This window comes from Choloepus didactylus, chromosome 8, assembly GCF_015220235.1.
Source record: "Choloepus didactylus isolate mChoDid1 chromosome 8, mChoDid1.pri, whole genome shotgun sequence".
In the NCBI taxonomy this organism is placed as follows: domain Eukaryota; kingdom Metazoa; phylum Chordata; class Mammalia; order Pilosa; family Megalonychidae; genus Choloepus; species Choloepus didactylus.
Genome location: NC_051314.1, coordinates 45,475,036 through 45,502,658, shown reverse-complemented (window position 1 = coordinate 45,502,658; position 27,623 = coordinate 45,475,036). Strand labels below are relative to the sequence as shown.

Here is a 27,623-nt window from a genome sequence, read left to right as displayed (position 1 = left end):
GGCCACACCATTACCGTACTGTAAAAAAATTCCTCAGAGCAATTAAGGCACCAGTATAATTTGCTTACTTTACAAATACATAACTAGTGTTTGTTTACAATGTGTTAGGTACAAATTTACATACCTTACAAATATCAAATCTTTTAATCCTAACATAGTAGCACTACTTCATATGGTTAATTATTATTATGACACACATTTTTCAGATAAAGAAACTGAGCTGTAGAAAGGTAAAATAACTTGCCCAAGGTTGCAGCTAGTAAGTGCATGATTTGAACCCAGACCCTCCAATTCCAAAGTCATGCTCTAACCATCCCACAACCATGCATCCCAGATGTCCTGAAAGGACAAATAGGCTTCTGCCATTGGGAAAGTTGGAAGGGGCACTCAAAGAAATGGGGACAAATGAACAAAGACATTGAGAAGAATGGCAGATCTTATTTCAAAAATATAGTGTGCAGGGACTAATTTATTGATTGATTCGATGGTGGAATGAAGTAGGAGGGGAAACTGAAAATAGTTATAAGCTAGTAATCATATGAACTAAGAGAAAAACATAGAAAGCAAATATTTTTGGTGAATGTAATAAAATTTCTTATCATATTGTCCCAAGCTCTTTGCAATAATAGAATTCTTTTTCAGAGGGTGTGTCAAGGTTCCCCAAGGCCACCCGAGGTTTACTGATTTGTGAAAAGGACTCACAAGACTCAGTATACAGTTGTATTCATGGATAATATTTATTACAGTGAAAAGACAGAAAGCAATATTAATAGAGAATAAAGGCTCATGTGAAATACAGAGGAAGCCAGATGCAAGCTTCTAAGAGTCCTCTCCCAGTGGAGCTACATGCAGTATACTTAATTGCTTCCAGCACTAAGTTGTGACAACACATGTGAAGTGCTAGAAGGAAGCTCATTAGAAAGTCAGTGTCCAAGGTTTTGAGTGGGAGCTGGTCACATAGGCATCTTCTACCTAGCATGTACCCCAATTCCAGACTCCCAGAGGAAGGCAGATATTTACGTAAGCCACCTTGTTTGTACAAACAGTTTAGGCATAATGAGCCTAAAGGAAGTTTTTAAATCAGAGTAGGGAACTGTTTTCCAGCCAAATTCCCAGACACCAGCCAAGGACCAAACTTGCCCTTAAGGGTAAGCAGTCAGGCCTTCTGCATTAACTGTTTTCTGGATAGCCTCCAGAAAAATAATCTTTATTTGTTCAGGTCAAACTGCAGAGGCCTCAAGACTGAGAACAAGAGCTGCCAAAAAATCTCATATTCTAAGTTGTAATGCAAGACCTTCTATGCGAGACATGCAATAAAAGAAAATGAACAAATAAATAGTAAACAACTTAACTTTAGAACTTCAATTATAAAACCTGATTTACCAACATTTTAGGGTACCTTTATTCTGAAAAATTACTCATGAAATGATTGATTTTGTGTTTTCAGATATCTTCTTTCTAATTAACTACATAATTTAAATGTTATATATACACATACACTTACATACATATTAAACAAATGTTTCTATTTTTTTGAAAACCACAGAGATTCTTACTAACATAATCTGTTGTCCAGTATCTTTTACATTTTTCCCTTCAATAAAATATACAAATGCAATGAACTATTACTTAAGGAAATCAGTAATTTGGCATGTTCCATTCCATAAATCACAGATATTCAGGAGAATGTCTACCATACTTGAATGCAATTAGTAATAAGCTTGAATAATTTTCAGAAACTATTATGCACCTTATTTTCACATTATAAATGCTCCTAAGCAAAAATACTTCCTTTTACTTTGTTCCAAATATTCAGAATACTGGTGATGGTTTAATACTCTAATTTAATTTTTTCAAGGACTAGCTTCTGTTTTCCCTGGTTTTATCATTGTACTGTTTTAATTTGTTGTTCAATACAAATTTATAGATTTATTGTAAATATGCTATTGTTCTCTTTCATCTAATGGATGATTTCAAAAATAAAAAGGAATAAAGAAGAAAAATAAGAGACAACAATGAAACATAACAGGTGGTATAATTTTTTTTTTTTTTTTAATTTTGCAGCCTTATGCCATGGCAATGAAAATCTTAGATTTTTGTTTTCTTTTTTCTTTTTTTTTTTTTTTTTTGGCTTTTATAAAGGGGGTTTATTTGGTTACAAAGTTACAGTCCTAAGGCCATAAATTGTCCAAGGTAAGGCATCAACACGTGGTACCTTCACTGAAGGATGACTGATGGGGTCCAAAAACATCTGTGAGCTGGGAAGGCATGTGGCTGGCGCGTGCTTGCTTCCAGGTTGCATTTCTTTTTTTTTTTTTTTTTTTTTTTTTATCTTCATTTTATTGAGATATATTCACATACCACGCAGTCATACAAAACAAATCGTACATTCGATTGTTCACAGTACCATTACATAGTTGTACATTCATCACCTAAATCAATCCCTGACACCTTCATTAGCACACACACAAAAATAACAAGAATAATAATTAAAGTGAAAAAGAGCAATTGAAGTAAAAAAGAACACTGGGTACCTTTGTCTGTTTGTTTCCTTCTCCTATTTTTCTACTCATCCATCCATAAACTAGACAAAGTGGAGTGTGGTCCTTATGGCTTTCCCAATCCCATTGTCACCCCTCATAAGCTACATTTTTATACAATTGTCTTCGAGGTTCATGGGTTCTGGGTTGTAGTTTGATAGTTTCAGGTATCCACCACCAGCTACCCCAATTCTTTAGAACCTAAAAAGGGTTGTCTAAAGTGTGCGTAAGAGTGCCCACCAGAGTGACCTCTCGGCTCGTTTTGGAATCTCTGCCACTGAAGCTTATTTCATTTCCTTTCACATCCCCCTTTTGATCAAGAAGATGTTCTCCATCCCACGATGCCGGGCCTACATTCCTCCCTGAGAGTCATATTCCACATTGCCAGGGAGATTCACTCCCTTGGGTGTCTGATCCCACATGGGGGGAGGGCAGTGATTTCACCTTTCAAGTTGGCTTAGCTAGAGAGAGAGGGCCACATCTGAGCAACAAAGAGGCATTCGGGAGGAGGCTCTTAGGCACAAGTATAGGGAGGCCTAGCCTCTCCTTTGCAGCAACTGTCTTCCCAAGGGAAAATCTTAGATTTTTGTTTTCTTTTTGCCAGGGACTCTCATGTACCCAAATGGTCAGTCATCAAAGACCAGAAAAAGAAAATACAGATATACAAACAGTAAACAAATATCACAAACATTAAACAAAAACTTAGGTGTTATGCTTTTAAAAATTTGTTTGGATGATACCCACTTCAAGATTTTTTTCCTGCAATTTCTGTCATTCAGGTTCCTGGTGAAAGGAAATGTGGATGGCAGTGACTAACTGAGCTAGCAGCTACTGTTTACCAAACAAACTTGAACAGTTTATATTTCATGATAGCTTAGTGAAATCAAAACCACTGAGTACAGCCAGCATCAGATAACCTAAAAGGATAATTGGGTTTCAGCTGATGGCAAACTGAATAATCTGACTTTTTAAATTCATTCACTTTTGTTAGCCACCTACATTAAGTCAAGCACTGAGCAAGACTTGGGAGTTGTGAAGATGACTCAAAGCATCTCTAGCCTTGAATTTTTTGCAGGCTAGCGAGGGAGGCAGACATGCAGCAATAATTTCTGCATAATTTTCAAGTGTTTTTATAAAATTACCTTACTCCTCTGCAGTCTTCCCCCTCTCAAATGGTAACTCTATCTTTCCAGTTACTCAAGTCATCCTTGACTCATCTTTTTCTCTCACACCCCTACAGGAGCAAAGTCTGATGACTCCACCATAAAATATGTACAGAATCTAATCAATTCTCACCATCTTCCCCTCTAACCCCTGGCCAAAGCCACTACTGTCTTTCACCTGGATTATTAAATGAATCCCAATTTTGTCTCTGTGCTTACACACTTGTGCCTTTTAAATCTGTTTTCATCCAGGCAGCCAATTGTGCCTATGAAAATAAGTCTGACCATGTCATTTTTCGATGTAAAACCTGCAAATTGCTTCCCATCTCACTCAGAGCAAAAAGCTAAAGCCCCAAGAGTGACTGAACTACAGAAGAGAGATCTGATCCTACAAGATCTGTTCTGCCTCTGAACTTTTCTCCAACCTCCACCCCCCACCTGCCTCACTCTAATCCAGCTTCTTAGCCTTTCCTTCCATGAACTTATGCACTCTTTTGTCTCAGTGCTTTTCTTCCTTTCTTCTTGCTGTTTCCTCTTGCTTGCAGTGTTGCTCCCACTCATTCTATCACCTCCTTCAGGTCTTTGCTGGAGTCATTTTTCGTAGAGGTTTTCGTTGCATGTCCTATTTAAAACTGCAGTCCCTATAACTCTCCAACACTTCTTATTCCACCTCCTAAGTTATTTTTTCTGTAAAATATTTCTCACCATCTGACATAATATATAGTTTTCTGTTTATTTTTGTTTGTTTGTTTGACTCCCATGACTTGGATGTAACTTCCATGAGAGCAAGATTTTTTGTTTTGTTGTATTCACTGCTAATTCTCTAGCACTTAAGTGCCTGACACAAAGTAGTTACTCAATATGTATTTGCTGAATAAATGACACCCCATTTTGAAGTGCTCTCTGAACCTCTAAGACAAAATTAGATGTTCCCTCTTTTAATGCCCATAAAAATATCACACATATAAAATTTATTTGGCTGTGTGACTGGACTTTGAGATTGTTAACTACATGAACAGGCCCAGCTATCTAATATGCAGAGTCCAGTGCAAAATGTAAATGCAGTATCTCTTGTTGACATATTATTAGGAATTTCAAGATGGTGATAGCAAAGCATTAAACAAAGCATGAGTTCCTTCCATGTATAGGTTGCATGCCCACAAACCCACACCTGTTCGGATTCTATACACATTTCTTCATCGTCATATCTCAATAGCCAGTAATGTCCTTGGTACATAGTAGGTATTCCATAAATGCTTGTTGAGTGAATGCATGTATCAATATTTAGAAGAATTTGAAAGTATGCTACTTATATAGTAGCATCACAATAGCCTGAGTTTTAGACACATAGTTAAAATGAGGAGCCTGAAGCAAATCAAATGTTTTTCTAATATGAATGAATTGGTTAATGAAAGTGAGCTTTCTATAGGAGAGCAATGGGGGATTTTCAGTTAATCTCTCTTTTCTTCATTTCCTCAAGGTCAAGACAGCCATTGGTTATTAAGGACCAGAATGAAAATACCTCACATTTGTATAACACTTTTTATTTTCCAAAAGACTTACTCTTTTTGTTCTCATAATATCATTTTTAGGAAAATAGGAAAGGTTGATTATTTTTACATCCTTTAGGAAATTGTGTATTCATATATCAAATAAAATTTAAGGAAAAAGAGGAACAAGGAAAGACTATGGGGATTGAATAATCATTTAGAAAAGAATTTCTTTTGCTACAGTTAACAATTCATTGTTATTTTAATATTATATTATTGCTGCCAAAGTATATCCAAATCTCTAAAATTTCAAGTTTATTATTCACTTCCAAGCATTATCAGAAGAGAGAACTAAATGATGAATTCAGTATAGACGTAAATGTCATGTAGATTTTCAATCTTTCTTTAAAATTTCTAATAAATCAGTGCTTTTTTTTTAAAGGTTTTCAAATGTATACTTACATTATAATGTTACTTAATTAGCATTTTTCTGAACATCATACAGATGTTTTCTCTGCATAAGAAACTCAAAACATATAGTGATACTTCATTACATTTTGAATTCAGTATGTATGATGATACCATCTGAATTCAGAAAACAAATCAAGGTAAAGTCCTGAACTGCAGAATTTGTTATTTTGAAAAACCAGATTAATAACATTTCATGGACTGCTTTACTATAATATTCAATAATTCTATATTACATATAATTAATGATTGGGTCATTAAGTAATTGATTAATTACTTAATAAATGTTATTCAAAATTTGGGGGGGAACAAATAATACAATATGATTATTTTGAGAATAAACCAGCGCCTTCTGGACAAATCAAAATCCATAAATCACATTTCTGCATATATTTTATTCTTGATACATCTGGAGAAAGAAACAGTTAATGAGACTTGCAAAATCTGGAAGATAAAAAAGCAATAAGGATTAATCAAAATTTAATCAACAAGATTAATTTTAAAGTTAACACTCACTGCATAATCACAAAAGTGCATATTGTAATAGGAAAAGAGCTCATAGAAGGTGGGAAAAATCTCAGAATAGGGTATATATTATTGTAAATAAGAAATCTGCAAAGCATTCTAGAGTAACCAATCTGACACCAAGTTCAGGTATGGAGGGAATTAAAACAGATTATTAGATGTTATGGGCTTTCATTGGGCTCAATGCCTTGATGAACTGCTAATCTGGTCCTTGTTTATCATCTTTCTATGTCCTCAAATCTACAAAACTGCTTAATTTCGGTACAGGATCTTGAAAAGTGGTGTTCAAAAGTTAGAAGATAAAACAGGTATTATACTACCCTCTACTTCAGTCTTGTCTTAAACACCCAGAATGAACACAGTAGAGAATAAACATTAGAAAAGAATGATATTAAGGCTTAAATGCATGTTTTGATTTATGATTATTCTGGGACTAAAACTGTTACCAGTTGAAGAGAATTTAAGGATCCTTGGGTCAGTGGCTTTGTGAATTAACAGAAAATCAAAATCAAGATCAGAATCCTATTTTGGTCAAACTATACATTATCTTTTTTCTTTGTTCCAATGCTATGGTCATAATAATCTGCCCACTCCTACAGCTTCTTTGACTCACAGCACAGATCAAACAGGAGAATGGAGCTGACTTCTGAATCGCATCTCTGCATCTGACATCTTGTGAGGTCATGGACTGTGTGCATTTTGCTTCTCATTGTATCTCCAACATCTGGTACAGTAGATGTCCAATCCCCACCCCCAAAGTATTGAATGATTAAATGAATTAATGAGCATGTGGTTGAATAAATCTTAATTAATGTCAAACATCTGCCTAGATTTCAGGCATTTGTCAACTTGTAGACTGGCCATAATGGTGCTCATACTGCCAAGATACAAATTATTATTATTTTTTATATAGCATAGCAATGAATCCACTATCTGCTTGAAGACAACTTATCGCAGGCTCCACCCGTCTGACTGATTGAAGGATATCACCTCCAGCTGGGATCTATACCCCTACTACATGTAAAAAGTCTCCTACTTGATTAACTTGTCTGAACAGAGTCTAAACCTTGTTGTTTTGCAGTCTATTCTGCATAGTTTATACTTATGTTTCTTCTTTAGACATATAAACAAAAGCTTACCTCTGAAGCCAAGAATCCAAAGTTAATTCCAATCAATGTTAAAACATTAGTATCATACCATGTCTTGAATTTATTTTCACAACTCTAAGGAAAAGAAGTTACTTAGATTGACTTGATGATGGAAATGGTTTTATAGATAATTCTAGTCCAAAGAAGAGATACATAGAGATTAATAATTTATCAAAATCTGAATTAAAAAGGCAATGGCTACTTTGAGACTACATTTATAGTCTAGGGAGCTGCATATGACAGCAGGCCACTTAAGTTGCTACTGTTAAAGTTGCTAAGATGTATTAAAATCAGAAATTTATTAAGTTTGGGTAAAGGATTGGTTTTCTGTAGACCTCTATAATTCAGCAGGGTATAAAGTAATCCACCATGTAAGGTGATTATTTCCCAAATAGGAGGTGAAACTTTTAAGAAAACATAAGATTTTATTTATCTATGAATGGGTTATATAATTGAAAGGATATATCAAAATTAAGAGTACATAATTTTACTTAAGATACACCAGTTTGTAAACTATACAAAGTATAATCAGTTCTTGGGATGGAAATTCCTATTTTACCAATATCCCACACTTCTAAATAGAAATTGTTTCAAATAAGCCTCTACTCTTGCTTCTGCCACATCCATCCAAACACCATCAGTAAGGTCCTCTCCCTTCTTTTCTTTGCCAACCCCTATGCCCCTTTACTTCTGGTATTGTAGCTCTGTAACAAATCCTATACACTTGGGCTACGTCAAAAGTACCTCCTCTATCTGCAGGGCTTTAGGAAGGAGGGTTGGGGAGAAAGGTTGATGGTATCCCCAGTTTCAGGAGCACTTAGATCACATACCCCCAAAATTGATTTAATTAATTTATTATATGCCTAAAATAATACTACAATTCACCTAATTATGGGTTAGATTTGGTGAAGTAGCTCAAGAACCTAAGCACCAGGAATAACATTGTCTTTATAAAAATAATTGCTCAGAATTCTAAAATAACTATTGAAAAAAAAAAGGCAGTATAAACACTTGGAAAGGCTTGACATCTTTACCTCTAGGTGTGTTGCATTCAGTGGCTCACCACAAACCCATTTTCGTAATGTAGAATTTGTGCAAGAACATGGCTCCTGTTCTGAATTTTCTTTATTTTTATTCTTTGTCCAATCTGTGTCATTGTGTTGGCCACAACACTGGAACTAGGAAAAAGATTTATGACTTTTACTATAAAATATTCAAAATGCAATTAATTATATGATTCCTATGCATATTAAATTGGGTTTTGTTAGGAAGATGATTTATTAATTTGTTCTCTACTGAAATGTAATGGATTTTTAAAATGTATATTTTTGTTTGTTTAATTCTCTACTTTATTGCTGCTATTGTTTTTGTTAATCAGAGCTAAAGATCTCTACTCATATGTAGTGGGCTATATTTGGATGAAATTATTATAACCAAATTTTATCTTCATAGGAGTCCAGGATGGAAGCAATACCTGATCTACTAGAGCTGCAAACTCTGTTTACAATTAGACCATACAACAGAGAATCACCAGAGCCATATCGCACTGCTAACTACATCAGTTCCTGCTATATTTATCCAGAATATGCTGCCACTGTTTAATATACATAAAAAGAGTTTCAGAGTTATTTCTACTTTCTTAGGATTAATGTGAGATGTCAACTTTCAATTTTGTATTGTGTGAAAAATTGCCACAAAGACCAAAAAAGATGATAAAAGTAGTCATAGAAATTATCCAACTTCTAAGAAATGTTTCTTTTTCAGTGCTGATTCTGGAATCCTATTAAATTGAGTCAGAAGGATGTGAAAGAATCACCTTATCTGTTCTGTCACCTAGAAAATACGAGAAAGTTGAAGAGGGTATTTCATTGTTTTCTAAACATGTTACTGAAAGTTATAACATCGGAACAATTTATGCTACAATATAGACCAAGAATCTTACTGAAATGTTGAATGATTAAGATAGTGCTTCAGATACAGGGTTTTGAAAAACTGAAGATTAGTTTACCAACTAAATTTGCATATATCTCAATTATATTCATGGCTAGTAACTAAAAACTGAATCTTATTAATAATAGAGAGGTCTACAAAGAGCTATATTCTTGTTTATCAGTTTGTGAATGCAGAAAGGTTCAGTCCCCTGCTGTAAGTCATAATGTAGTCTGAAAACTCAATACATGGACCAATTACATACATCAGAAGAAAAAAAGGACAAGTGAAAACATCTGGAATTATATTTGAATTCTCTTAAAATGTATTTTCGTTATAACATGTACTAAAGGTAATAGCTACTCTTTATGTGAGGCATCTAGTGTAGCAGTTAAGAGTACAAAATCTGGTGCGAAATTGTCTGGGTTTGACTTTTGGTTCTGCCATTTATTAGCTGTGTGACCTGGGTAAATTACTAAATCTGAACTGTGAAATAATAACCTTAACAAAGTTAGCTAATAAATATTAGTTGCTTACTGGGGTCCAGAGTCAAGACTTTCTATATATTCTATATTTTATTTCACTTACTCCTGCCAACCAGAACCATAAAATGGGTTATCTGCCCGTTTTACTAATAAGGAACCTGAGGTTTAGAGGGATACTTGTTCAGAGTAACAAAGCTACTGTGTTGTAATCCTGGCATTCAGGTTCAAATATTAATGACCATACTACTCTGCAGCCAACCGGGTCTACTGCTTAGACTTATCTCCCATTGGATGTGGCAGAGCAGACCCCATTTGGCATAGAACTACCAACACTTTTACAGGTGAAATCAGGTTAAAATGTACATCAATTAACCCAGAAAAAGAAATAGAAGTTACAAAAAAGAGGATAGAATTCAAGATTTGTAAATGGGGCAAATGCCTCCCATCCAGTTGGTTTGGAAATACTACAAGAGCTTGTCTTTCTTCTGTCCCTTCCCCCTTCACCTCACTATCCTACCCACCACCCTACAGTGGCTATTTTGGCATCTAATTATACTAATTCCATCTTACTGTTTTCTGTAAAGCATTCGGAATAGTCCTTTGGGTTATGTCTTCAGGCATATCTTTATATCCGTACTTGGAAATGATCAAATCAATTTTATCACGCCATACTTGGAAAACCTGTTAAAAAATGTATCAAAAAGGAAAACCTGAGAGAAATATTCCCTGATGGTTCCTCAGAAGAGTATTCAATTTTGGTTTGCTGTTTCTGCTTAATTTTAAGTGTTTTTTTTTCCTTCCCTATAAATATTTTTAGCAATCTCAGTGAGTGTTGAAGTGTTTGGTCTTTTACTTGGTGATCTATAAGAAGAATGATTAGGGAAGAAGTTAAGTGCTATTCTCCTGAAGGTCTAAAATTTCTAGGTTTCTTTTCGAACTCTCAGGAAAAATTGTGAAAAACATTGAAATGAACCAAAAAAACATTGAGTGCCTTTTCAATGGAAAATCAGGCTTTCTCAGTTCTCTGATTCACTGGGGGTCTGGGCCTTTCACTGTTGTTTGCCCTTCTCCCAGTCTTGAGAATGTGAACTTACTTGTAAACAGGATCTTTGAAGATGCTATTAAGTAAAATAAGGACAAACTGGATCAGGGTGGGCCCTAATCCAATATAACTGGTGTCCTTCAAAGGAGAGGAAATTTGGACACACAGAGAAGAGAAACAGAAAGAGAGAGGAGACAATGTGACAGAGGCAGAGACTGAGTTAGGCAGCTACAAACCAAGGAATGTCATGAATTGCCAGCCCCCCACTAGGAGCCAGGGAGAGGTATGGAACAAATTCTCCCCTCTAAGAGGATGCATGGCCCTGCCAACACCTTGATTTTAGAATTCTAGCCTCCAGAATCGTGAGATAATAAATTTCTATTGCTTAAGCCAACCAGTCTGTGGTACTTTGTTACAGCAGCCCTGGCAGATTTAAGTTAATTTGCTTTACAACTTTGTAAATTGTGGGAAATTACAGTAATGCCAGTGATTCTTAGTAACAGAAATGCAACTGAGTTTTTACTGATGGAGAGTACAATTGACCCCCCCAATCTCCCCCAAGCTGGTTTTGCATCTATTATGATTGTCTATATATGTGTCTTCTCTTTGGATTCTCCTTTGAACTGGTTTTTACATCTTATTGTCCCCTCACTAATTAAGGGTTTAAAATAAAATCATTTACATGTGTCTATTTTATATTTGTACACGAGTCATGTTTTTGCATTTTTAAAAATTATCCTTTAATATAATGACACAAAAACTATCAAATCTGAATGTTTGGGGAAAAAAACTTGCTATATCAAAATCTAGATTCTGCAGAGGTAGATTTTAACAGTAATTTACTTAAGTATTTAAAAGTTTATATAAAACTTCCACAAAAAATTCCTAATTTGGGTTCTCAACAATACCAAAAGGTAGGAAGAACAGATAACTATCTCCATTTTATGAACAAGGAGGCAGAGACTCAGGCAATTTAATCATTTCCTCGTGTTTACATGAAGAAGGAAGAGTAAATGAGGATTTTTATATAGTTCTTTTGAATTCTAGTCCAACACTCTCTCAATGTATTATGCTTTCTTTGAATAATGAAAACTAGATAACTGATGAGAGTATTACAATAATTATAAAATATATCCAAGTTAAACTGTTTTGTAGTTACTTATAGATCTATATTGTAATATATTTATGAAGATTAGGATAATGTAAAGTGGTATTTTAAATCTATTTCCTTCTCTAAGTTAATTTTTATTTAGAATATAAGATGGTGTTTTTTTCCATTTTATATTGCTCTGGGGAGAGGGCACAAGTATGTCCTTATTTAGCTTCTAAAGCATTTTTTGGGAGACCTAGGGTATATATGAATGACTACTTAGTACCTAAGAAATGACTTTCATATAACCTATGTAACTACTATAGAGATAAAATTCCCTTACACATATTCAATTTGACAAGTTTCTGTCAAAGCCCTAGTGCATCTCCAACACTGAATTAGGTACTTTAAATGGCATTAAAGATGTAGAAGCTCAGAGAACCTTAATCCAGTTTGAAGGTAGAAGTCAGATGTATATAAACAAGGCTATTGGCTCTGGAATCAACTAATATTCATTCAGTTCAGGCACTGCCACTTGGCCATGTAATACCTGAGCCAGTGTTTCTCCTCTCAAAGCCTTGGTTTCCTCTCCTATACAGTAGGACTAACAGTGCATCTCTAAGGATCATTGTGAGGATCAATAATATAATATCTATAGAGTGCTTATCACAGTCTTTGGCACATGGTCATTATTATTAAATGGCAGTTCATATTATTTTTAGTATAAGTAGAGAAGAGTATGTGAATATGCAGGTAATATGAGCTACTCTGATAAACTATATTTATGTGTTTAGGTCCTTATATGTTACATTCAAGCACTATCACCAAGTTCAAAAGTTAGAAGCTAGTTGGTTCTGGTATTTTGCCACCAAAATCAGTTTCCAGAACCACATCCACCTGCTGCAGCCAATATTATCCATAACCCGACTCCACCCTACCCCCATATACACACACATACTAACATATACACATTTTGGATGTGGAGAGAAGAACTGCTAGCCCTAAATGCCAGGCCATGAACAACAGGACTGGGTGATGAGACACCCAGCATAGATGCCAAGCACAAGGGAGCAAATGAAGTTATAGAACAATGGTATACTATAGGAAAGAATTTGTTGGGGTCTGACCATTACTTAAGATTCCAGTTATAGAGAGGACTAGGAACCACAGAAATTAATCAGAGCTCCTTCAAGATTAACTAAGGTAAGAGAAGAGAATCTTGTATATCTACCCCATGACAGGAACTTTATAAGTTGCTAGTTAATGACAGCTCCGTAAGGTAGGTAGGCATTAACCTTATTTTACAGATGAGGACATAGGCTCATGACTATTAAGTAAATTGCTGATTTCTATTATACCCAGATCTGCATGACTTCAAGCCATGTTCTTTTTAGTACAGGAGAGTCTCCCCTGATACAAAGACAGAAATTTGAACTGAAACACTGATTTTCCTTAAAGAATTAGAAGTAAATATTGGCTATAATAGTTTTGTTGCCCAAAGTTTTTTTCAGGTAATTTGTTATGTGCCTTTGAATTTATTTTGGTAAATATAAATCTTGTTTACCTTAATTAATTTACTCACTCATGACCCTACCTGTGTGAAATACCAGAATCATTCAGTCCATCTTGTTTAAATGAAATTGCTAAATATATTGTCTTAGTTTACCAGGCTGCTATGACAAATACCACACAACAGGTTGGCTTAAACAAGAATGTATTGGCTCACAGTTTTGGAGGCTAGAAGTCCATAATCAAGGCACTGGCAAGGCAATGCTTTCTCTCTGAGGTATGTTGTGTTCTGTTGCTGGCTTGATGCAATCCTTGGGGTTCCCTGGCTTGCATCTCCACCTCCTGTCACATGGTTATCTCTTTCTCCTTGTGTCTGCTCTTCTGGTTTCTGCTGACCTCTGGATTTTACCTGGGTGGGCTTCTCTGACTCCTAGCTTCTGATTTCTAATCTTTGAAGGCCCCCAGTAATATGGATTAAGACCAACCCTCAAGCAGTTGGCCATACCTTAACCATTAATAACATCTTCAAAAGATCCTATTTACAAATAATTTATACCCATAAGAGCACAAATTAAGATTAAAAACAAGTCTTTTGAGGGGCTCATAATTCAATATATCACATATATATTTATTATACATTAGTAAATATCTAAATATATTTCTTGAACCATCTTAATTTCACTACAAAAATATAAGAGTCCAGTGATTGGGTCAGTAGTTATAGCCAAGAGTGGTTGGGGTGACATGGATTCCCCATCATCTGCATCACCTCTCCTTCTCCCACTTCCTTAGCTATTGTCAACAACCTTCTCAACCTTATGAAAGCGAAATTAAAGACAAGTTCCCTTAGTCCACCTTCTCAATATGACCCCTGATTCCCTCCTAAAGAGAAGTCTAGTGCTTCCACTGAATCCATTTTTCCCCCAAAGACATTACCTTTGGCTTTTTTTTTTATATATAGGATCAAAGGCCTCAATAATTTAAGGTATCCAGTTTTCTTTAGACTTTGAATAAAGGGATGGATTTATAAGGATGTACTTTCCATACCTCCTCTTTCTTTGTGAAGATGAGTGCTGAAAGTGCAACCTGAACACCAAAGGCCAACATTAACAGTGCTGCATACTAAAATGAAAGAAAAATAGAACTGACAACAATGCTTCCATTGTATATTTTAGATGCTACAATAATGGGAAAATACATATCATATGAAATAAGCAGTTTTAAAATATACATAGGTATCACTGAGTTTCACTGATATATATGAGTGAAATTATTGAAATAGAAGGGCACACACACACAAAATCAATGAGCATTTGGATAAGAGTAAGATAGAAAGAAGTGATAGTATTTCATGAGAACCCTAATAGACTATTTGGTCTAATGGAGCTGTTGATGATACTTTCTTAAATCCAGATCTGAAATCTGTCATTGATAGCAATTCAACTATGTGGACATTCACTTAACACAACATTCTGCTAAAACTAAAGAATTCACTAAATTCGTGACCTACTTTCCAAACCATTCCACAATGAAGCAGTAACCAAAGCAAGTGGTATAGTAAAGTTATGTACATTTGGATTATTTCTTTGAAAAGTAAAAGCACTTCTATCTCAAGTCAAGTAAAATTATTTTCTTATTTGCTAGACCATTTTCTATTTTTAAACTCATGGCCATTTCCATTTTTTTCATCATAACAGCACATATTGATACGTTATCTAAAATTGCCAATAATGTAAACAGTCAGCAGTCTGCATATATACCAGCTAAAATATAACTAGTTTTGATTAACTGTTAATATTATTTTCACATATTTTAAACATATATTACTTTAAAATAGTCAATTAAAATTTGCTTACTTGACATAAATTACTTTATTACTTTCAGAGATGAAAAAATATGGTCATGATACTTTATATCTACTTAGAAGTTTAGATTTATACTACTTCCACATAAAATATCTCATTAATTCTCAGTAACAAGGGATTGGTAGAGGCAGGAAAAATTGCAAAAGGCTTTGAAATGATCAAAATGGATTACTTGAGTGTGTTTTCAGTGGCAAGATAGTTGTTGTTTACTGGCCCTTCCCAGGTTTCTGATCCTATGGGTAAATGGGTCTTTATCTTTCACTATTTTACAACTGTTTTACAACTACATTGAGTTACCTTATAGAAAACAATTAGAAATGCAAAAGTTTCTTGTCAATAGCAAAGCTAATTATTCCTACCCATAGAAATGCAAATGAATAAGGTCTGTAGAGAATATAAATCTCCACAAATCCAATTCTCCTTCAACCTGCTGTGACTTCTTCTTACTGGTTCCCTCATTAATTAATTAGATAAAATCTTTGACACCCTTCAGTTTATACAAACAGACACACACACATATACATACGAGTGTTTAGTTTCCTATGCTGCTCAAAGCAAATAACATGAAATGCATTGGCTTTAACAAGGGGAATTTAATAACTTAAAAGCTTATAGTTTTGAGGCTGAGAAAAATGTTCAAATCAAGCCATCATCAGGCTTGATGCTTTCTTCCTGAAGACTGACTGCCAGCGATCCTCGGCTCCTCTGTCACATGGCAAGGCAAATGGCGGCATCTGATACTCTCTCCCTTCTCTTTTGGTTTTGTTGATTTCAGATTCTTGCTTCCATGACTTTCTCTCTCTCTGTATTCATCCCATTTATAAAGGACTCCAGTAAGAGAAGATTAAGACCTATCCTGAATTAGGTGGGTCATACCTTAACTGAAGTAACCTCATCAAAAGGTCCTACTTAAAATGGGTCCACACCCACAGGAATGGATTAACTTTAAGAGCATGTTTTTCTGGGGTACATAGAACTTCAAACCACCACAGAAAGTAATGATTTTACCTCTGAAAATCACCTTTTAGCAGAGGATAGATGTTTATGGTTAAAAGAAAAATTCAGTGTACTTACTTATGTGCTATCAATACTTATGACAACACAATGAGGTACTGCCCAAGAACTTTTTTTAAAAAGTTTTATTGTGGTAAAATATACATAACATGAAATTAATCATTTTAATCATTTTTAAATGATTAAAATTCAGTGACATTAATTACATTCACAAGGTGTGCAACCATCACCACTTTTTCCAAAATGTTTTTGTCGGCCCATACAGATTCTCTAATCAATAACTCTCCACTTCCCATACCACCTCCAGCCCCTGGTAATATCTAATATACTTTCTATCTCTATGAATTAACCTATTCTAGATGTTTTATAGGTGGAATCATACAATATTTGTCCTTTTGTGTCTGGCTTATTTCATTTAGCATAAAGTTTTCAAATTTCATCCATGTTATAGCATGTATAAGAAGTGCAGTCCCTTTTTATGCCTGAATATTCCATTTGTTTATCCATTTATCTGTTGATGGACACATAGGTTGTTTCCACCTCTTGGCTCTTGTGGATAATGCTGCTATGATCATTGGTCTTCCCAAGAATTTTCAAAAGAGGGAAGTAAAATTTCTCCCTAATAGTTAAACTGAAACACTAACATCTGCTCAGTTCTAGATAGAGTTATGCAAAGAGGTAGTCAAAATAATGTTTGAGTCACAGAAGAGCTCCTAGGCCTATAAGATTTGCCTATAACTTAATTGTGCACATTAATAAGGTAAAATAAAAAATATATCCATCAAAAAAGTTTTAGTAAATCGAGGAGAACAGCAACAGAGTCATAAGTGTCCTTCCATGGCATGTCCAGAAGGGATGCTGAGTGTCTTGGTTCCAGGAACTAACCTGTCAGGATCCAGTATCATATCTATTCCTTATAATGGGGTCTCAGTTGGATGCCAGTATTACTTGAATCACATGGGGGTAGAAACTTCTGGGGTGTTTATGTTTTTCTCCCTAAAGCTTTCCCTTGCTTCCTTTCCAATCTCCAACCCCTATGCTAGTAGAAGGCACTGTGTCACCTCTTCCTAAACAGAAATATGTGGCAAGGAAAAAAAAAAAAGGTTTTCCTGTAAGCCACTTCTGCCCTGGCTTTCACTTCCAAAATCTTAAGCCCATTAAGAAAATTATACTAAGTGCCCTGGAAAGTGAAGAGGATAGAATTTGAGTAGAGTAGGAGAGACTTGGAGAGGAATGAGAAAAGAAAATGAAGGTTTTTGTTTGTTTGTTTGTTTTGTTTTGTTTTTTGACTAAAAAAATCTGAGTCACTGGTTGGGAGATAGAAATCTATGAGTTGCCAGAGCAACAGGGGCCAGAGTTTGTCTTCCTTGCAACATCCTGGTGAGGTAGCCACAAGGCCCCAGAGGGAAATGAGGGTATCTTTTCTAGCTTTACCTAAAATGTCTGTGCCAGGGGAAATATTAAAACAACAATAGGTAGAAATTACTAACAGTAGGCAGGATTGATCTCTATGTCATGCATGGATCCTTTTATTGCTGGGTCATTGGGGAGCTCTGAGTCTCAGGGAGGGTTATTGCAGTTAATGGCCATTTACCAAAACCTTACAGAACAGTTTCACTGTTATGCCTGCATTGGTACATACTGGATGAGTTGCAGTTGCACCTTTGCCATTATAGGCCATACAAGGAGCAGAATGAATGGACTTGAAAGGACACTGTGGGCTGGGAAAGTGAATGCTTTTGTGGCCACTATAGACTGATAACCAGTATCCACAGGGACCACCCAGAAGTTCAGCACTACATAAGAGGCAAAATTTCTGCAGTCTTCCTGAAAGCAGACCAGTAGGCAAGTGTGATGGTTAGGTTCATGTGTCAACTTGCCCAGGTGATGGTACCCAGCTGTCTGGTCAAGGAAGCACTGGCCTAACCATTGCTGTGAGGACATTTGTGGCTGGTTAATAAACCAACAGTGTGGTTTATTAAATCATCAGTCAATTGGCTGCAGCTGTGACTGATGATGTCAGTGAAGGGTGTGTCTTCCTCAATGAGAGAATTCAGTTGGTTGGATTTAATCCAATCAATCAGTTGAAGACTTTTAAGAGAGACAGATACAGGACCTTCTTCTTCTTTGGCTGACCAGTGAAGCATTTCCTGAGGAGTTTGTTGAAGTTGCCAGTTCACTTCCTGAGGAGTTCATCAAACACGTTCATTGAAGTTCCTAGTTTGTTTCCTGAGGAGTTTGTTGAAGTTGCCAGTTTGTTTCCTGAGGAGTTTATCGAACATCTTCATTGGAGTTGTCAGTTTGCTGCCTGCCCTATGGAATTTGGACTCATGCGCACCACACACATAAATCTTATGTTCATAGATATCTCTCATTGATTCTGTTTCCCTAGAGAACCCTAACTAATACAGCAAGGGACAAAATGACTGTGGTTGAATTTCCTACCTGCTTGCAGGAGAGTGACTGTGAAATAAAATTTAACAATAATTAAAATATATTGATATATATTTCATCTGAGGTTTTTGATTGTGATTCATACCTGCCACATGTATGGAAATGGTTCATGCTGATTCTACACTCCTGCTTATAATTATATTTTCATGTTACATGCCTATGGGGAGATGGGGTACTAGTCAAATACCAGAGTCTGGCCTTCTCAGCAGTTATATTGCTCTTTGTTAAGTAAAAAACTGTGTTCTCAATTATAATTTAGCTTCTCACATGGCATTTTCTCAGAATGAGAAAATATTCTGACTACAGGACATGTTTTCTTTTCCTTGGTAAGCTATACTGTTCATTGACATTAATACATTTTATTCTGATTTTAATCTTCAGCTATTAGCTTTGGTTCATCCTAGGAGATGGATTCCTATCCATCCTATGTTGAAATTAAACATCTAAGTTTTCAGTGCTGAGGTCCATATTTGATCACTAAGACAATCCTACAAAAAGTGTTGGGGGAGGGGGTCACTTCAATTTGGGTTGCCCCCAAGGACACATTATACTGATTATACCACATTGTCATCATAATATAAATCACTCTTGCTCATTTCTGAGGTTTCGACACTCAAAATCTGAGATACAAATTCAGGCTATCAAAGAAATACATACCGGAATCAGGAGCCATTGGATTTCCTTGTTAATTCCCAAATAACCCAATAGACAAAGAAGAACTGTAGCAGATCCAATTCCAATTAACATATGAGAAATGCATATTATCAAATGGTTATTTTCATCTGTGGGAAACCATAAAATTACTTATTATAAAGTGAAATTTTGTTTTCTATTTAATAATAAACACAGCAACCAAAGTTTTACATAAATAGCTGTTGCCAAACCATTAGTATTCTCATTTTTTAAACTTTATTAAAAAAAAAAAATTCCAAACCAAACAAAACAAAGGAATAGGAAAAACAAATATCCTGAAATAACTTCATTGCTTCCAATATGAACTTTCTTTCCAAAAAAAATTAACATACTATAGTTTGAAAAAAAACTCATTCTGCATCTTTTACTCTTAGCAACAACATATCTTCCTTTACTGACATAATTGAGAATTCATTCAATCTTAGGAAATCTTTTTACCTTTATACTATCTTCATTGTCTTCTATGATACAGATAATTTTTCTCAGATGACCTCTTCTATATTTGCAATTCAAATATTTTTATATTCACTCACTCAAAATTCATCAAAAAATTTTTGAGTACCCAACATTTGTGGGGTAAATGCTCCTTATATAACAGCCTGAGCTTTCTACTAACATGGCATTCTTCATTCTTCACAATGCACTATATTCCCTGATCATCTAGACTATGAGCTCTAAGTGCTACAGACTATATATGCATATATGCATTTATAGAGTTAGCAGACTGTTGAATGCTTAATGCTGTGGCATACACTGTGAACTCAGAAAGAGTTCATCAACATTATTTTTTTAACAAATGAATAAATGAATGAATTAAATATGCATCAAGTTTTATGGAGGCAACCGGATGCTGGACACAGCTTGTACTAGCTTATAAAAGTCAATTGTTAAATTTTCAGGAAATTTGTAAGGCAAACAAATTCCTGTTGGCACCTTGAAATCACCTATTGAGGGAGTATTTACACCACAGAATTTGGTAAATACAATAAATCAAGACTTTTCACCCCAGAGTCAGTTGTTAAAAATTTGTCCACACACCAGTGAGTGGGGAGGCACCTATTTTAGTTTGGGGAAGATGTGGGGAGGTTTATTTAAGATTACTTGAGCTTAGACATTAAAGGATAATTGGAAATAGACACACTGGGTGGTGGAAGCATTCTGAAACACAGAACAGTCGCGCACGTGTTGGGGAGTGGAACTCAGCTTTGTTGGCACTTATAGTTTGAGGCATGTAAGGTTTGCAAGGTCCAAATTATGGGCAACTTGTATGCTGTTTTCCAGTCTTCCTCACTACAATTTAAGCCGATGAAGACAGGAACTTTATCTTCCTTATTCACGTTACTATATTACCAACTCATAGGACACTACCTGGCATGTTGAAGATGCCCAAGAAATATGCACTATATAATTAAATCATGGCAATGGGGAGACAGCGAAAAATTTTAATAGGAAAGTTACATGGTTAAAATTCATTTAAAATGAATCATTTTGGCTTTGGGAAGATGGCTGAGAAAGGAGGTCAGAGCACAATTTAGGATGCTATTGCAGAGGACTGATGAGGGTCTTAAATGGTGTGGTATTATGAATGGAGAGGCAAGGGCAGAATAACGTAAAAAGAGGTAAATTAATTTAAAGAAGACATAAGGGCTTTTTAACATGCAAGTAGATTCAAGTTAATGAGAATTATCTCAAGTCAATGATGGAGGGAATGAAAAAAGGAGAGGAAAATGATTTTTGTTCCACATTAATTACTATATAATTAGTATAGGAAGTGTTTAGTCCATTGTCTGACACAGAGTCAACAATAAATAAGTGGAAGCTATTATTGTCATTACAGTAGGAAAGGAAAGGAGAGACAGAAAACTTTCTTAAGAGCTCCACATACCCATTTACTCTTAGCAAACCTCTAATGCACTTAGACATCATGAACACTTTTCCATAAGCAAAGTATGCAAACAGAAGATAATAAGGATACCAGGCAGTTAGACATAACTGAAATTTAGCTGAATTATTCAATATATTGCAGCACTTTATTTTAATACCAAACTTTTATATTTAGCTTTTCTTCTACATGAATATTTTTATTACTTGATATCCACTTAGAAATATGTTAGCTCTATAGTATATGTGGGGTTTTGTTGCCATATATTTAATGATTAAGAGAACAGCAATGTTCTAAAGCTGTGCTGTCCACTAAGGCTTCTAGCTATGTGTGGCTATTGAACACTTGAAATGTGGGTGGTGTGATTGAAGAGCTGATTTTTATTTAATTTTAATTAATTTAAATTTAAATAGCCACATGTGGAAAGTGGCTTCTGTACTGAGCAGTACAGGATTAGAATATTATCCTGGTAATTTTCTGGGACTGATCAACTCAACACTCCAGCTTAACAGAAAAGATAGATGAGATTACTTTATTCATACTTCCTCTCAAATATAAAAGTCTATTATATGATGCTGGTTTGAATCTATTATGTATCCCATAAAAGACTATGTTCTTTTAATCCACTCCTATGGGGGCATACCTATTGTGGGTGGGATTTTTTGATTAGGTTGTTTCCATGGAGATGTGACATACCCAATTATGGGTGGGACCTTTTGATTAGACTATTTCCATGGAGATTGACCCCACCCATTCAAGGTGGGTCTTAATTGGATTACTGGAGTCTTTAAGAGAGCACAGGGAGGAAGAGAGAGCTCAGAGCTGACACAGTCCCAGATGCTTGGAGATGCAGACAGAAAGACATTTGGAGATGCTAAGCTAAGAGATGAAGCCCAGAGTTTGTCCCAGAGAAGCTGAGAGACGATCCCCAGAAATGCCCTGGGAGAAAAAAGCAAGGACTCACAGTTGCTGAGAGAGAGAGAAGCTAAGACAGAAGCCCAGAAACACTCTGGAGAAAGGAATGGAAATGAGAAGCTAACCCCAGGAGAGGCCCCGCAGACTCTGGCTGTTAGCCTTCCTATGTGACAGAGGAAACCCAGATGCCATCGCCCTTTCTTCAGAGAAGGTATCACCCTATTGATGCCTTAATTGGGACATTTTCATGGCATTAGAACTGTAAATTTGTGAACTAATAACCTCCCATTTTAAAAGCCAATCCATTTCTGGTATTTTGCATTTCAGCAGCTTTAGCAAACTGAAACATATGAATTCAGCTAAAAAGCATGTGCCAATAAACAGAGGATAGCTATTTGCAAAATAATAATTTGCTACTCTGAAGGATAATCCCTTGCAATCTTAATTAAATTCTTATTCTACTTCATAGAATTATTAGTTCTTGAGAACACTATTTGAATGTGGGCTCTCTAAAGACCTATAAACTGTGTATAACAACAAATACACACATGATCCCACTATAATTTATCCTACAGTCAGACAGCAATGACCACAATAAACTAGAGGTAAACATGTTTTTAGTTGTCAAAAAACAAGCAGACTTACCCTTAACTAGTAAAACTGAGAAACAGTTGTTAAACAACCAAGTGTTAAAAACTGCAAAGGGTCTGAAATTTTACCCTACTTACAAACCAACAAGTTAGCCAAGCAGTTTCATGGATGCTGACAGAAGACAGGAGACTCCTGGGACAGAAACAAAGGACTCTATTATTTTCTGCATAGCAAGGAACAAGAGCATCATGTCTGCTCCCTGAACCCTCAAGTTCCACAGGGATGATGTGGAGGGATCCAAGAGGATTCTATGTATGCAGAGGATTTTCATTGTAGCTGAGAAATCCTAAGCTAAAAAAGCTGAATCTTTTATATTGGGCTGCAAACAAACCTGTCCTATGACCCTTAAGAAGGTATTATTTTTATTGTATTGGAAAGTAAGCAAATCTGCCCTTTGATCCTGAGAGAGTGTAGTAGCTTGGAGCTGTGATGTACCCCAGAAAAGCCCATGTTCTTTTAATCCATTCCTGTGGGTGCAAATTATTTTGGGTGGGGCCTGTTTGCTAGGCTATTTCAATTGAGATGTGACCCCACCCATTCAAAGTGGGGTTTTAATCCTTTTACTGGAGTCCTTTATGAGAGAATAAAGGATGCAGAGAAAGGCCTGAGAGCTAGAGAGAAACACCCAGAGAAGTTTGGAGAGAAAAATCCCCCAGAGGAGCTGAGAGAGGAAGCCACTGAAGCCAGAAGCTGAAAGCAACAAAACCTGAGAGAGAAGGACCAGCAGACACTGGCCATGTGCTTTCCAATGTGACAAAGGTGTCCCAGATTCTGGCAGCCTTTCTTCAGAGATGGTATCATCTTCTTGATGCCTTAACTTGGACATTTGTACATTTGTAAGCTAATAAATCCCCATTGTAAAATCCAACCATTTCTGGTATATGCATTCTGGCAGCTTTACTGAACCGCAACAGAGGGATACAGTTTCTACTTTCAAAGCTTTCTGTCATGCAGATATTCCAGAAGGAAAGGGAAGTTAGCACTTCAATCTCAAGAAACGCCAAAAACTCATAGGCATTATCTCTCAATACTATGTTTCTCATTTTCATTTGTAGCAAAACACTCACTCTATATTAGAACAGATATATCATAGAACAGGGGTTGGCAAACTTTTCCTATAAAGGGACAGGTAACAAATAGCTTAAATTTTTTGGACATATATTCTAGGTCATAACTACTCTGCCATTGCATCACAAAAGCAGCCACAGAAGGTATGTAAGTGAATGGGTATGACTGTGTTCTAATAAAATTATATTTACAAAAATTAGGCAGCAGCTGTATTTGGTTCCTGGGTTGTATTTGTTGATAGTTGGCATAGAATCTCTGATTTTCAAAGCCTTGATAAAAACAGAGGAATACCTTCCTTCCCACCAACTAAGGATGTTTACATGAAAATAACCTTGAGCCTTGTGGTTTCTAAAGTTCCATGCACAGTAACCACAAAATAAGAAAAAATAAAGGTAATGTAAAGATATTTTTTTCATAAAGTTAAAAGTATTCAATTATTATATTCTTATTTTCATATTCAGAGTACCCTATATTTTATCTGTGATCCTGTGATGGTGACAGTAGATGATAAATAAGTTTTAAAAGAAATTAGTTTACTTGGGGGAGAAAACAAAAAACAAACATGTTGATTTCCATTATCTTTTCAAGTCCACAAGTCTGCAAAAGACCTCAAGTTAACAGAACAAGCCACAAATTCCTCTTTCTCTCATCTTTCTTGCCCAGCAACATTCCTAGCTCTCTCCTTTCAAAGTTGTCTCTTCTTTGTGGTCTTGTAATTAAGTAATCTTCTTAATAAGTTGTTTCTAAAACAAATTGACAACAACTTCAGAGGAGAAATCGGATTATACTTAATGGTTTTAATGTAATACTGCCACCTGCTGAATAAATCATGTATGTAATATTTAAATGCCTTGAATATTTGAATGTCTTGTTTATTTCATTTAGAGACAGAATAATAAAAATAAATACATACCCAACACATTAAAAAATATGTTTCTATCTAATAAAAGCCAGGCACCACTTCCCATGAGTAAAAGTCCAAGAACCTACAAAAAAGACAGTCGATGCTTACTTTTAAAAATAATTGCCTACACAAATACATTATATTTTTCTATGTTAAATAATTACCAAGATTCTCACCAAAAAAGCTCCATTAATAAGATTTAGAAAGTATTTAAAAATTAATATTTTATTTTTTCTTAACATTCTTTTCCTCCCAGTACACTGATGATTCTGAAAAAGATAAGCACAACTCTTACTATAAACATTAGCCAAATAACATCTTCAAATAATTATGCCTATTCATGTCATTTATTTGCACATTATTCTTCTCATACCAGTTCTTAGCATAACTATTTTTTTTTCCTGAATATAAAGATCTGTTGAATATATTCTTGAAACTCCACCTTTCTTTATCAGCATTTTTTGGACTAGGCAGTCAAGCTTGAGAAAGCATTTGTATAACATGTCAATGGCAGCCTTACTGAAATTCTACAATTTTCAGAAAGTAAAATATTTTTGTTTTTTGTTTCCAGTCTCAATCCACTGTATAGCTTTCCTTCACCTCTGCCTACTCTTCCTTTTTCCCTAATCTACTGCCTCCCTATTTTCCTATATCCTTCTCTTTCTCTCCACCTAGACTCTTAATCTTGAAGGTGAAAGAGTAGGCCTTATATACCATTATAAACCCATGTCTAGCATACAGGTTCTCAAAAGATATTTGTGGAATGAATGAATGGATAAACTTAGTTATTTAATTAATCAATAATTTAATTTGGTATACAGTGTTAGGAAAGGAACTAACTTAAGATTGTCTTTAATTGAAAATTATTTTCCAATAGTCAATTTTCCTAAAACTTTCACAGAAAAATCAACACCTACCTCATTGGTTATGGTGCTCCATTTTTTAGTAATGAAGGATTTAAATTTGCTTGGGTTTTTGTCTGGGTATTCTTTACTACTTCATTTTTAAAATTCTAGTTAGCATCTGATTATAAAATATTATACCTTTATAATGTTTTAATGCATGTCATGCATAATTGACATGATGAAAGCAGATTTAGTAAGATTATTCTGAAACTATTTGTCCCTAATCAGAAGGAAACCAATATATTTGTTGACCAAAGGATGCTTTTTAAGTAGAAATATGAGAGGTCTAGATCTGAGTCTATGCACTTTCCCCTCTACTTTTATCTGAAGCCACTTTCCTCCTTAAAACTCCCAACATTCTTCTTCCCATTTTAAAGAATCTCTCCAGGTTTTGTCTCTCACCCTCTGCTTTGAACTCTCCAGTTCTCATTGGCTTCCCCAGTATCTTTCCTACAGTCTCATTCCTGGGTTCCTCCAGTGCTTTCATGGGACACTCATTGGATTGACTGCCTGATATTTATTTCACTTTGTTCCCAAGAGGCAGGAGGTCTATATTTTGGCTTCAATTCTATTGACTACCTCATACAGGGAAGTTGTGATCCTCTCCTACAGCCTGAACAGGAGTTTAGGCCGAAAGTCCTGGCCTCAGTTTGTCTGAGAAAGAGAAAGGGAAAAATGGTGAATAAGAAAGCTGGTGTGAAACATTAAAGGCATAGACTTGGGTGCTGATGTGGCAGTAGTTAGCATATTAGTTAGGGTCAAGGCTGAGATGCTGTATGAAAGGAACAAAATATAGAAATAGACTAATGTTTATTTCCTTCTCAGTCCAAGGTGGGTAGGGAGGTTCTGCTACAGGAAGTCATCTCAGGAACTTGCAATAGTTGGTATTCTCTGCTCTGTTTAAGAAGGGCTCCCAAGCTTGCTGTATGTGTCATCCTTTACAGCCAGTAGAAAGGAAGATAAGGATGAGTAAACCCAGGCAAGAATCCTTTAAGCAAGTCACACACTTCCCTTCTGCTCATATTCCATTAGCACCAACTTGGTCACATGGTCATACTTAGCAGCAGTTGTAGACAACATGCTTGTGCCCAGGAAGAAGGAAAGAAGTGAATGAGGGAGGATAGTGGCAAACGAAATTTCCCTTCAGAGTTAGGAAGGGCAATTACAAATGATATTCAGAGGAAGAAAAGAGGGCTTGGGTACAGTTTATACTTTACTATGGAAAAGAAGAAATCAAAAATGAACAGAAGGATTTTTTGTAGGATGGGAAAATAAAAGAATAATGGGAATCAATGGAAATAGGAAAATTGGGAAAGAAATCTTTTGGAGGAAGAACTGATTATTTTAATTTTTTATAAGTGAGTTTGAAGTAGAAGAGGGCATCTATGTGACAATGGTAATTGTATACCGGAGCCCAGGTAAATGGGTAGGATAGATTTGGAAGCCATCCAGAGAGGTGATGTCATGGGAGTGAATTAAAAAGAACTAAAGAGAGATTAAACATAGATAAAAATGATTAGAGGGTTGAGGGTAGATAACGGCTATAATTAGGATTTTTTTAAAGCAGACTTTTACAGAGTAAGAAGAAATCAGTCAAAACATGGTCTCATGGAATGCAGGTGGAAATTTCTAATATGGTGTCAGATGACGTAGAAAGGTCAAAAAGGGTGAGAACATAGTTCTCTCGTATCATCTAAGGTGGAAGTTCATGTTAATTTCAATACAAAGTGTTACAACACAACAAATGGGGTATCCAAGCAACTAGCCAAGGAATCCCATGCCCATGTTTGCTCAGGGTGGGAAGGATAGATGATCTTGTGCTGGTCTTTTGAGCCACAAACCTCATATACTGGAAATAACAAAAAAAAAAAAAAAAAAAAAAA

General features: G+C 35.5%; 1 protein-coding gene across 4 annotated transcripts in view; it reads right to left on the bottom strand.

The window, feature by feature from the left end:
• Positions 1–5,968: 5,968 nt before the first annotated feature.
• Positions 5,969–27,623, bottom strand: part of TSPAN19 (tetraspanin 19) — a 33,017-nt gene continuing 11,362 nt past the window's right edge. For 2 of the 4 annotated variants that reach the window (XM_037847941.1, XM_037847943.1), the window contains 7 exons: positions 24,845–24,917; positions 19,380–19,504; positions 14,437–14,511; positions 10,319–10,429; positions 8,369–8,512; positions 7,326–7,409; positions 5,969–6,105 (listed from right to left, as the gene is read on the bottom strand). In XM_037847941.1, coding sequence (XP_037703869.1) covers positions 6,037–6,105; positions 7,326–7,409; positions 8,369–8,512; positions 10,319–10,429; positions 14,437–14,511; positions 19,380–19,504; positions 24,845–24,899 — 663 coding nt within the window. In that variant the 5' untranslated portion in view covers positions 24,900–24,917 and the 3' untranslated portion in view covers positions 5,969–6,036. Of the gene's footprint in view, positions 6,106–7,325; positions 7,410–8,368; positions 8,513–10,318; positions 10,430–14,436; positions 14,512–19,379; positions 19,505–24,844; positions 24,918–25,011; positions 25,105–27,623 lie in introns of all 4 variants that reach the window. The other 2 variants (XM_037847939.1, XM_037847940.1) reach the window with 2 other exon arrangements.